This window comes from Heterodontus francisci, chromosome 9 (genome assembly GCF_036365525.1).
Source record: "Heterodontus francisci isolate sHetFra1 chromosome 9, sHetFra1.hap1, whole genome shotgun sequence".
NCBI classification, from domain to species: Eukaryota; Metazoa; Chordata; class Chondrichthyes; order Heterodontiformes; family Heterodontidae; genus Heterodontus; species Heterodontus francisci.
In genome coordinates, this window is record NC_090379.1 from 91,501,748 (window position 1) to 91,514,858 (window position 13,111).

General features: G+C 39.4%; 1 protein-coding gene across 6 annotated transcripts in view; it reads left to right on the forward strand.

Moving 5' to 3' along the window:
• LOC137373907 (spectrin beta chain, non-erythrocytic 1-like) overlaps window positions 1-13,111 on the forward strand; it is a 362,769-nt gene that overhangs the window by 226,708 nt on the left and 122,950 nt on the right. For all 6 annotated transcript variants that reach the window (XM_068039482.1, XM_068039486.1, XM_068039483.1 and 3 more), the window contains 4 exons: window positions 2,427-3,183; window positions 4,822-5,024; window positions 5,129-5,219; window positions 6,258-6,404. In XM_068039482.1, coding sequence (XP_067895583.1) covers window positions 2,427-3,183; window positions 4,822-5,024; window positions 5,129-5,219; window positions 6,258-6,404 — 1,198 coding nt within the window. The remainder of the gene's footprint in view (window positions 1-2,426; window positions 3,184-4,821; window positions 5,025-5,128; window positions 5,220-6,257; window positions 6,405-13,111) is intronic.

Consider the following 13,111-nt stretch of genomic DNA (forward strand, 5'->3'; position numbering starts at 1 on the left):
CTGGCAGCATCTGTGGAGAGAGAGAGAGAGACAGAGTTATAGTTTTAGATCGATGGACTGTGCTTTCCTTGTTTATTGTTTAGGTATAAACATTATTATTTATCGGCTGTTAATGATTTAACTGAGCCTAAAGTGTCTTTGCATTGTGAGGTAAGAAATGAAAATTTAATGTGATACATCGTGAAAAGCAGTGGTATTGAAGGGCTGGCGAAGTTCCATGGTGTCCTGGGGTTTAGTTCCTGCACAGAGGGGGCTGGATTTAATGCAGGAGGTGGGGCTCCCTGGCGCAGGGCCGTAAAGACGGAAACCCCGCCTTTGCATTTTTTCTGACCTCTGGAGCGATCCTCTGGTCTTTTGGAGTCAAATTTTAAGGAGGTGGGATCCTCATCCCTTGAAACACTTAATAGGGACAGGGAACCCATCCCCAAGGGTTGCTGGCCAATGAAACGAGTGGTGACCACTGATGGTACTGCAGAGGCCTCGGACCCAGGCCCAGTGTTGAAACGCCAGACCCGAGGCAGGGCTGGTCCGGAGGGCCCCAGGGAGGAGGGGTGGGGGAGTTGGGTGTTTGTTCCAGGGTAAGAGGTCCTGGCAGATACTGTGGTTCCTGGGGGTGGGGGGTCTTCCTTGGGCCATGAATTGCCCACAAAGGAGGGACCCCAGCCCCCGAGACCACAGGGAAAGTACCTCTTTTTCTAAGGCGTTGTCTCTGCGAGGTGGAGGCCCCTCCTGCTGCTGGTATGATCCCAGCGGTGGTGGGAAGAGGCCATTAATTGGCAGTCAATAGGCCACTTAAGGGCCTCAGTGGCCTTCTGGACGGGTCGGCCAATGTCGGCCTATCCCGACCCCAGGAAGATCTGGTCCGGCAATCCAGGAGTGGGGTTCCCTGGCGGCCACTGCTGCTCTGATTCTCTAGCCGCCCCCCCACCCCCGCCGTGGAATCCGACTTCAGGGTGGGGACAAAACCCAGCCCAGAGTTCTAAATTCAACCACATAGATGCCAAGACAGAAGAAAGTTAGATAATTACCCATATTGTTCTTATTATCCGTAAATATAGTTGGAGGGGAGAACTATTGGCGGTTTGGTGACCCAGGTGTTAGAGGTGGTTAGAGGTGTGAGAAGACCTAGTAAGGGAAAATATAAAATTCTATATCAAAAATGTAAAGTTATTATTGCTTGGACTATCATTTTATTCCAGAAATCAAATTTCTTTGCATGTTCTATCCCAATACCTGGCCCCAAACATATGACCTCTACCATTTAGAAGGACAAAGGCAGCAAGTGCATGGGAACATCACCCCCTCCAAGTCACACACCATCCTGACTTTGAAATATATTGCTGTTCCTTCATTATCATTGCACCTTCTGAAAAATTTGACTCCACCCCAGAAAGATTTTAAGAACATAGGAAATAATAGCAGGAGTAGGCCATTCGGCCCCTCAGGCCTGCTCTGACATTCAACTAGGCTATGTTTGATCTTCTACCTGAATATCATTTTCTACACTATCCCCGTATCCCTTGATATCTTTAATATCTAGAAATCTATTGATCTCTGTCTTGTACATACTCAATGACTGAACCTCCACAAGCCTTCTGGGGTAGGGAATTCCATAGATTCACCACCCTCTGAGTGATGACATTCCTCCTCATCTCAGACCTAAAAGGCCTACCTCTTATTCTGAGACTTTGTCCCCTGGTTCTGGACCACCATCTGCATCAATCTTGTCGAGCCCTGTAACAATTTTGTCTGCTTTGATGAGATCACCTCTCATTCTTCTAAATGCTGGAGAATACAGGCCCAGTTTCTTCAATCTCTCCTCATAAGACAATCATGCCATCCCAGGGATTAGTCTGGTGAATCTTCATTGCACTCCCTCTATGGCAAGTATATCCTTCCTTAGGTAGGGAGACCAAAACTGTACACAATTTTGTTTCAGTTTTCTACGATATATTTTTCCCTTGCCTTCCACAACTCAATCAAGATTAGGAATTTAATAAGTAATGAACAAAGGGTAAAAATCCACCTTCTGTTACTTTGAGTTACAGCACCATATTATTCCAAAATGTTGCACTCCTGTGTCACCCCAAAAGTTGCCCTCTTTGTTTTTCTAGAGAGTTTTCTGCAGTCAGGAGCACTGAATACCCTGAACTGTGATACTACCTTGTACAAGATTTGCATGGGGAATGTTTGTGCCAGTATAAAATAACCATGTTGGCATTACCATAAATAACTAATCCCCAACTTAAAAAGAAACAAAAATCTAAATATAAATCAAAAGTTTATGAAAATTATTTTGATTTATTGTTTTTAGAGAGATTATTTATGGTAAAATTTCCTCTTTTAATTTTTGTAACATCTGCTAACATTTTATTTTGTTTGAGGTGCATGTTTCTGTATTATAATAATGTTGATGCGATTTGCAGATGGTTGATGTTCCAGAAGTTGGTAGAGATGAAAAAGAACAGTGTGCACTCTGCAACGAGTCTTCAGAATTATTATCTTGAGTGTGATGAGACTGAAGTCTGGATCCGTGAGAAAACCAAACTCATTGAATCAACTCAGGATTTCGAAAAAGACTTAGTTGGTGTCATGGCCATTCAAAGAAAGTTGTGTGGTATAGAGAGAGATCTAGCTGCCATTGAATCAAGGCTTCCAGAGTTGCAGAAGGACGCGCATGCATTGGCAGATGAGCATCCTAAGCATGCTGCAGATATCTTGAATAGGCTTAAGGAAATCAATGGTGTTTGGGATGAACTGAAACGCACTCTTCAAGGTCGTGAGGAGTCGCTTGGTGAGGCTAGCAAACTGCAGCAATTCCTGTATGATTTAGATGACTTTCAGTTGTGGCTATCCAAATCACAAAAAACTGTTGCTTCTGAAGATGAGCCGAATTCCTTGCCCGAAGCAGAAACCCTCCTTGGACAACACAATGCCATAAAAAATGAGATAGATCGTTACGAGGAAGATTACCAGAAGATCAGAGACACTGGAAAAATGATAATACAGGAAGAAACAGACCCACAGTTTCAAATATTAGAGCAGCGTCTGAAAGGATTGGACATCGGTTGGAATGAGCTTCATCAGATGTGGGAAAACAGAAAGGATCTTCTCTCTCAGTCTCATGGATATCAGCAGTTCCTCAGGGACAGCAAACAAGCAGATGGCATTCTCAGCAATCAGGTATTTGATTATCATAGCATAATAATAACACGACAAGCTTAGTGTTAATATGAAGTGATTTCAGCTCCCCAGTGAAGCTAAAATTGTGCAGCATAAATTGGATGTTAACAACCAAAGTGACTTGGAAGCAAAGCAAAATTAGAAAATTTGCCTCCAGACAGTTTAATTCCACTTTGTTCTAGTAACAAGCTGAGCCGTGATTCTGGAAGCAGGCTGCATTTACATAATGAGTACAGCATCCTTGTGAATCAAACCTACTTTGAACTGATGTGATTTTCTTTTAGTGCAAATGCACCCTTTTTTTGACTAACAAGAAAAATGGGCTACCGATTTTTTTTTTGTGTGTTCAGAAGAAAGTTAAGGATAGAGATCTTTTATTCATTTGGACAGTGGAAATATGGTAAACATAAGGGCAAATTTATTAGCATTTTGGCAATGCCTTGGCAATCGATTCTGCCTCATAATATCACCCTACAGTGTATTGCATTTTGTAAATGAGGATAGTGAGAATTTAATTAAGAGTATTTTGCACAGTCAAATCATATCGACTGAGATGTTGACTTGGTTATGTATCTGAAATCTTTTTTCCAATGATTACAACTGCAAAAAATTATCTTTAGATATTTAAAACCATTAACCAGGTTGTTTTTTTCCTGTTCTGCAGTGCAGTGTTTCGCCTCATTTTTAGGGCTAGAAGTAAATATACATGATAGAGTGAAATTGATCTATGCCAGCAGTGCAAAAGTGGCTCATAGAGAATTGGCAGCTGATTTTTCATTGCGCCAGATTTTCCATTGACTTGGAAAACATTGCCAAGATTTTTAATTTCAAACCAAGTAAAAGTGACAGTGAGACAAGGAAACGAGTTTCCAAAAAACGTTTGAACTATTGTTCTGTGAACTTCAGTAGAAAGAAGATTAAGCGTGATGAAAAACAAGCTGCTGATTGACTATGAGCCCGTTTTGTGCTGCTGGCATAGACCAACTTCTCGCTCATACAGTCAAAAAATAAGTACTGTTGAATAAATTACAAAAAGACTGATAAAAGTAAGATGAAAATAATTCTAATGTAATTAATCATTGCATTTTCTGATACAATCTGGTATTACATATCATTCCCTATGAGCAAGCAACCATAATTTTTTAAGAATCTAAATCTTTGACTTCATTGTCGTAGATTTAACCACATCTCTCTCGAAGTCACAGAGTTGTGGTATTTATTTTTAAAATTTGGAATATGCTAATCTGTTGCATGGTAGGATTGAACACTTAATGTAAGCATATTTTGTGAATTGCATGCATTTAACAAAAGCTTTGAAAAGAAAATCAGTGGGGTGTGGGAATTAATATATGCGGCCATGTGTATGGTCTTGGATGAGAGGAGAGGTCAATGGGCAGGTCTCACAGCCCTTTATCAGTTGGTTATGTAGTGGCAATGGCAAAGACATGGGGATACTTAACTAATCATCTTCATAATTATATATCGTGCAGAGGATCTAAAGAGAGAAATTTAAATTGAGGGGAAGAGAAAGACAAATTTGAGTAAACATTCAAGCCTAAATTGATGTCTAAATGCAAATGGTAAATGTTCATAAATATTACAAAAATGTTTTTGGGTAAACTATGACATTTCCTATAGGAATACAGTTTAGCGCATGTTGAAATGCCAAACACACTGGAAGCAGCCGAAGATGCTATCAAGAAACATGAGGATTTTGTGACAACCATGGATGCCAATAAAGAAAAAATCACTGGGACAATTAATGGAGGAAAAAAGCTCATTAATGATGGAAATATTTTTAAAGACAAGGTGTTTGACAAGGTCAAGTCTATCGATGAAAGGTAAAATGTGAACGTTTAGAGCACAGAGCTCACAGGATGGATAGTTAGATGATACTACTGGCTTTTAATATTCCAGTTCTAATGGAATTATGTTGCTGCTCCAGGTACAAAAAGAATAAGAAACAGACAAAAGAAGTGGCAGCGCATCTAAAAGACAACCGTGATCTTCAGCATTTCCTACAGAATAGCCAAGAGGTTTGTGACTGGATCTGATTAACTTAGTAAATTTTCCGTCAAGAATTATGCATTTAATAATTCAAGCTGCTTCTCATAAATAATTATATTTTTAAATTCCGTATCATCTGTTAAAATTATTGTTTCGGTTGGTATGCAGAGATCTTTGATTTTGAGCACAATACAGCGGCTATGGAAGACAAACACACCAGGCTATGGGATGGGAAGTTGCAGGTTTGCAGCCATGATTTCGTATATGATGAATTTCTGACTCTCAATGTGCTGCTAAATAGGCGGTTGGGGAGCTTTTTCACTGCTTTCTGCAACTATGTGTTGTTTGCACTGTTGGGGCCTACCAAATTCTGTGGAGGGAAGGATGGAGGTAAATAAGCATCGATTAAATTTCTAACAAGATAAAGCCCTCTGAAATATATAAACAGAAAATGCTGGTAATACTTAGCAGGTCAGGCAGTATCTGTAGAGAGAGAAACAAAGTTAACATTTCAGACCAATGACCTTTCACCAGAACTGGAACCTTTCATCAACGCTCTCCAAAGTGCTTCCTGATCCCTCCACAAAATATAATCCAACTAACAGAATATCAATCAACAATATTCATTAATTCTAACCATGTTTGCTCACTGACATTCTCCAGAACCTGATCCTGACTGGAACCATCATAAACTATTCAATCATCTATAACTACTTATCCTGATGCAGCAATGTCAAATAGCAGGTATTCATCCAGCTTTTTTTTGCAGGAATGGATCAAAGATACCAGTAAATGTTCTTGCCCAGAGTTCATGCTGTGTATGTTATATAACTCTATGACAGAAGAAAAAAATCACATTATCCTTCACCACCTCTGTGGTTTGATGGTTTTGCCCTTGAATCCTGTGATCACATTTTAAGTTAAATATCCTGCCCATTTGACATGGCATGTGACAGCACTTGTTATTGATGCCTTATTTGAGTTCAGAATCCTGTCTTCTGTTGTGCTAAGTTCTTCCATACCATTAATGCATCGGGAAATTCTTCACTGCCTCTTTCTGTTTCCAGCTTATTTTCTGGATCAATGAGAAGATGCTAACTGCCCAGGATACCTCTTACGATGAGGCTCGCAACCTTCACACAAAATGGCAGAAACACCAAGCATTTATGGCTGAGCTGGCATCAAACAAAGAGTGGCTGGACAAAGTTGAAAAGGTGAAACAGAGCTAAGGAATCGGAATGAGTAATAAAGGCTTTTGATAATTCTGTAAAACAAAGAAATATCACTTCCCTGCAATTTCACAGTTTGCATCTGTTGTTACCTATTCTATAATAAGGTGTGATATATTTAATAACCTGTCTGAATTTTTAAATGATTTTTGGAAATGCATTTTCCAGGATGCAAGGCACTATTTGTACAAGGGAACATTGTACACAACTAAAGTCATATTTCGTAAACACAATTTGTGTGCATTGTGGTCAGGAGTTTTCGCTTTAAGTGCAATTGGTGATCTGGGTGCAAATTGCATTCACTAGTTTTGAAAGTGAATTTTTTGCTCAAATTTCTCCTCAAACTGCATATCGCCAAACATAAAATCTTCCATAAAACAGTGGAGGTCCAAAGAGACTTGGGGGTCCTGGTACATAGATCATTAAAATGTCATGAGCAGATACAGAAAATAATCAAAAGGGCTAATGGAGTGCTGGTCTTTATATCTAAAGGACTAGAATACAAGGGGGTAGAAGTTATGCTACAGCTACACAAAGCCTTGGTTAGAACACGCATGGAGTACGGTGAGTAGTTCTGGGCATCAGACCTCCAAAAGGATAAATTTGCCTTGGAGGGAGTGCAGCATAGATTTACTAGAATGAGATTTGAACTCCAAGGGTTAAATTACAAGGAGAGATTACACAAACAATGGTTATATTCCCTGGAATTTATAAGGTTAAGGGCTGATTTGATCAAAGTTTTCAAGATATTGGGGGAAGGGTTAGGATAGATAGAGAAAAACTATTTCTGCTGATTGAGAAGTCTTAGAATTAGGGGGCATAGTTTAAATATTAGAGCCAGATCTTTCAGGAGTGAAATATATAGGAAACACTTCTGTACGGAAAGGATGGTAGAAGTTTGGAACTCTCTTCCACAAATGGCAATTGATTCTGGGTCAATTGTAAATTTTAAATCTGTGATTGAAACGTTTTTGGTATCCAAAAGGTATTAAGGCATATGGAGCAAAGACAGGTAAATGGATTTCGATTGCAGGTCAGCAGTGATCTCACTGAATAGTGGAATAGGCTTGAGGAGCTAAATGGCATACGCAGTTCCTATGTTCCAGTGTAATCGGGCAGTGTTTTAGAACTTTGAAAAAAAAACTGCATTAAAAAAATTCCTTGATATATTTCAGTGGTAATCTGGTGCAGTTTTATTTATAGAGTTGAAAATGGGTTTATCACAAAAAATAAGCATTTTTAATTAGTGTCTAGTCAACTACCTATGAGTAACCCCATTTTAAATAACTGGAAGTGACTTGAAAAGCTATAGAGAATGATTTACTTATTACAATGATGTATGGTAGTCAGTTCCTTAGTAAATTAAAAGAAAATATTTACAAGCTTTTAAAAAGTGTCTAGTGCTACTCTTGTGACAAAAGAAAACGTAATTTTAAGAGTCTCTTCGAAGGCCCACAAATGGGCGCAATTAGTGGAAACTTGCTATGGTGACTAATTTGATTTGGGTGGAGCCAGCTTCCAATGCAATGTGGAAATATGATTTGTGCTGGATGCAATTTGCGCTTGAAATTCCTCAATGTTGTGCTCTGGTTTGGCTGACAGTGCAACCTAGTGAAAACTCCAAGCCTAAAAAGAGCTCACAACAAGCACAGTCCTTTAAAGCAAAATGCCTAAACTATTTAAGACTTGTAAAGTAGATTTTATTATTGATTTGAATAATGAATGCAATGGAAAACTGAGATCTGCAAGAGATCCGAGTGAAGAATTTGAACTGCAGCTTGGAGAGGCAGTGCAGTAACTCAGAGAAAAATCAATAGTTTAAACCTGAATTAATGAGTCAGTTTGCATTCTGTCATAAAGTGATTAATTTCATAATTGGTTTAGTATTGGTGTTAATAAATTTATTAATATGCAGAATATCTTTGCAATGAAACAGCAGAACACCTCTAAAGGTATGTGTAATATATTTTAGTTGGAGATTAATCATTTACATTTATTGGAGGGCTGTTTTATAAAAATATTTTAATAATTCCTCACTGAATCGCAGGTCATTGTTCATAGATTTATCCTGTAAGCCATGCAACTATGCTATTGAGGGAGGATTCCTGTGTGTGCTGTCTGTAGTGAAATTGAGAAATCTTCATTTAAAAAAGGCTTAATTTCATGTGATGGTGTAGATATTTCAAAAAACATGCTGCCACCAGTATGATTTTCATGGTTCAGTCTGGCTCTCTCTTGCTATCAGTCTGCCACAAGCTTAAATGATCGATTTGAACTACTTTACTTATTACTGTTTCCTCTGACAGTCCCATTTCCAGGTTGAATTATATATCAGTGATGGTTGTTTACGGCTCCCAAACGATGTCTCCCGATTTAGTTAATACATGACCGCTGTGTGGAAGTCAAAGAAAAAAACAGCTTCCTCAAACCAGATATGACCGAGTAAAATAGTCAGCTTAAATGTTTAAAGGCTTGGCTTTAAATATATACATTACAGTGCATTGAAATATTTTTACGCACAAAAGTAGTTGTGGCTTCCTACCTATATGCAGTGCAATACCCTGGAATTTGTCACAAGTTCATTATACATAATGCATAGAGAAAATCTTCCTGCATTACCAAAGTTAAAATGAATTCCCCATAAAATATCACATGTACTGATTTTAATCTTTCAATCAGGATCGATTGCAATCAATATGGTCAGTATGTTGAGCTTAATCAAAGTGTAAGATGGGATATAACACACTAGTTATAGAGCCGAAACACATGACTGTGATAAGTAGCGAGTACCGGTCCAGATCGGGCAAGACGCTGGCATGTGTCAACAGCTGTTTCTTTCTTCTTTCTCTTTTCTTCTCGATACCTCAAGTCTTCATGACTTCTCAAACTATCCAAGAGTGTTACCATGGATTTACCTTTAGGAGATTCTCTCCACTGCCTACTGCATTGAAGTCACCCAAAGTCTCTTACTTTATACCCTTTTTCAAGGTTGGATCTGGATCGGTTATTGACAGGCCTCATGGTCCTATAGAGATATATATGATTTTGAAATGCTTTATAAAGCATCTTCTTTGTTTAAATCATGGTGTGAAAACCCTGAGTTTGTTATCCACCTGCCATGAGCTTCTTGAGCCTTCGCACATACTTTTTGTCTTTGATCAATCGGGCCCTTGCATCATTCTTTCTTGATCTCGTCTCAAGCTGTTCCCCATGGCCAGTTCCATCCTTTCAAGAAACATTCCACCTCTGGCCTTCAAAGCTAACTTGCAGAGGTTTCATTATTTGTATTTGTTCCACTATCAGTTATTTATGTCGAAAGCTGTTCATAAGGCCTGTTAACAAGCTGTTCTTAGATGGCCATTCAGTGCTATGTCCTTGTCTCTTATCAAACTGTTGAACCATAGTATTGTTCACTTAAGTAACTACGATTCGACTTGCACACACTAATAAACTTATGTATTTCAGCAAGCATCTAAATTAAGCACGGTTAAATGAAAAGCCCAACACAATTTTGTAGTATGGTTATTTGTTTTAAGTATCTACCCAGTTGTTCTCCCATTCTGCCTTGTCTGGTCATGGCTCTTTTCTGGGCTAGGTACAGCTGTTATCATCTAAGAATAACCATTCCACTGGTTTGTTTCTAGGGAAACGAAACCTTAAGCAGTTTCCAGTAAAATGAAACTTACAGTACTAACCCATTCCATTACCTATTTGAAGCTTATTTGTTTATTAATATATGTAAATGATGTGTGTGTGTGTATTCTAAGCACATTGCTAATTTAGAATTAGAATTAGAACATTACAGCGCAGTACAGGCCCTTCGGCCCTCGATGTTGCGCCGACCTGTGAAACCATCTGACCTACACTATTCCATTTTCATCCATATGTCTATCCAATGACCACTTAAATGCCCTTAAAGTTGGCGAGTCTACTACTGTTGCAGGCAGGGCGTTCCACGCCCCTACTACTCTCTGAGTAAAGAAACTACCTCTAACATCTGTCCTATATCTATCACCCTCAACTTAAAGCTATGTCCCCTCATGTTTGCCATCACCATCCGAGGAAAAAGATCTCACTATCCACCCTATCTAACCCTCTGATTATCTTATATGTCTCTATTAAGTCACCTCTCCTCCTCCTTCTCTCCAACGAAAACAACCTCAAGTCCCTCAGCCTTTCCTCGTAAGACCTTCCCTCCATACCAGGCAACATCCTAGTAAATCTCCTCTGCACCCTTTCCATAGCTTCCACATCCTTCCTATAATGCGGTGACCAGAACTACACGCAATACTCCAGGTGCGGTCTCACCAGAGTTTTGTACAGCTGCAGCATGACCTCGTGGCTCCGAAACTCGATCCCCCTACTAATAAAAGCTAACACACCATATGCCTTCTTAACAGCCCTATTAACCTGGGTAGCAACCTTCAGGGATTTATGCACCTGGACACCAAGATCTCTCTGTTCATCTACACTACCAAGAATCTTCTCATTAGCCCAGTACTCTACATTCCTGTTACTCCTTCCAAAGTGAATCACCTCGCACTTTTCCGCATTAAACTCCATTTGCCATCTCTCAGCCCAGCTCTGCAGCCTATCTATGTCCCTCTGTACCCTACAACATCCTTCGGCACTATCCACAACTCCACCGACCTTAGTGTCATCCGCAAATTTACTAACCCACCCTTCTACACCCTCTTCCAGGTCATTTATAAAAATGACAAACAGCAGTGGCCCCAAAACAGATCCTTGCGGTACACCACTAGTAACTAAACTCCAGGATGAACATTTGCCATCAACCACCACCCTCTGTCTTCTTTCTGCTAGCCAATTTCTGATCCAAAGCTCTAAATCACCTTCAACCCCATACTTCCGTATTTTCTGCAATAGCCTACCATGGGGAGCCTTATCAAACGCCTTACTGAAATCCATATACACCACATCCACTGCTTTACCCTCATCCACCTGTTTGGTCACCTTCTCGAAAAACTCAATAAGGTTTGTGAGGCACGACCTACCGGTCACAAAACCGTGCTGACTATCGCTAATGAACTTATTCTTTTCAAGATGATTATAAATCCTGTCTCTTATAACCTTTTCCAACATTTTACCCACAACCGAAGTAAGGCAGGCATTTCTAACACAGGAGCCAATCCTCAACCTTCACATCAATTTGGTAGATATTTAAAATGGAAATTTACATGCAACATATATCATCTTGCTTTTAATAACTTACCTTGTGTGATTGGAACAGAAATATATTGAATGACCACATGATAACATTTTTCTTCCCTTTGGTTTACTGAGTGTATCTCATTTTCAACTTTGATTTTCAATAGTTATTATGTAATATCCTGCCTCTTCTAGTTAATCATTCTCTATACCTTTTTCTCACTCATTTGGTAATTAAATTGAATGAAATTTCCCTTTTGGTTATTTTATGGAAAATACCTAATGGAGGGATGCAGATGATATGAAAACTTAAGAGCAAATAGTTGTTGTAAACTCTTTGAACCCTGCAGTCGTGTTGTAGCCTTTAACACCTGTCTGGCTGTATTAAAAACAAACAAAAAAATCAGCTTATGATAGTGTAAGTCTTAAATTACACTTTAAAATTACTGTTGCACATGAGGGAATTCACCCCCCCCCCCATCAAACACTGGACTGTTCTGAAAGCACCAGTGTGCCTAAATATTAATGAAGCATTTTTTGCTACTAACTGCCATCCTATTAAATCTTGTTCTTTAATTCAATATTGTGGCCTTCAGGATGGGTGTTCCTGCTGATGTAAACAATGCTATTAACATTTTTCATGTGTTTAACAACAACAACATATATTTATATAGCACCTTTAACATCATAAAACATCCCAAGGTGCTTCACAGGAGCATTATAAAACAAAATTTGACACAGAGCCACATAAGGAGATATTAGGTCAGATGATGAAAAGGAGTTAGGTTTTAAGGAGTGTCTTAAAGGAGAAAAGTAGGGTAAAGATACAGAGAAGTGTAGGGAGGGTATTCCAGAGCTTAGGGCGTAGGCAACTGAAGGCACGAGCACCAATGGTGGAATGATTAAAATCAGGGATGCACAAGAGGCCAGAATTAGAGGAGCACCGACATCTTGGAGGGTCGGGTGGGTGGCGGAGATTGCAAAGATAGGGAGGGGTGAGGCCATGGAAATAATTGAAAACAAAGATGAGAATTAGAAAATCGAGTCGATGTAGGTCAGTAAGCAAAGGGGCGATAGGTGAACGGAACTTGGTGCAAGTTAAGACACAGGCAGCATTTTTGGATGACCTCAATTTTACGGAGGGTAGAATGTGGGAGACCAGCTGGGAGTGCATTGGAACACTCAAATCTGGAGGTAATGAAGGTATGAATGAGAGTTTCAGTAGCAGATGAGCTGAAATAGGGGCGATGTTATGGAGGTGGAAATAGGCAGCCTTAATGATGGTGCAAATATGACTTGAAAGCTCATCTCGGGGTCAAATGTGACACCAAGGTTGCGAACAGATTAGTTTAATCTCAGACTATTGCCAGGGAGAGGAATAGAGTCGGCATCAAGAGAACAGAGTTTGAAGCAGGGACTGAAAACAATGTCTTCAGTTTTCCCGATATTTAATTGGAGGAAATTTCTGCTCATCCAGCACTGGATGTCGGATAAGCAGTCTGATAATTTAGCAACAGTGTAAG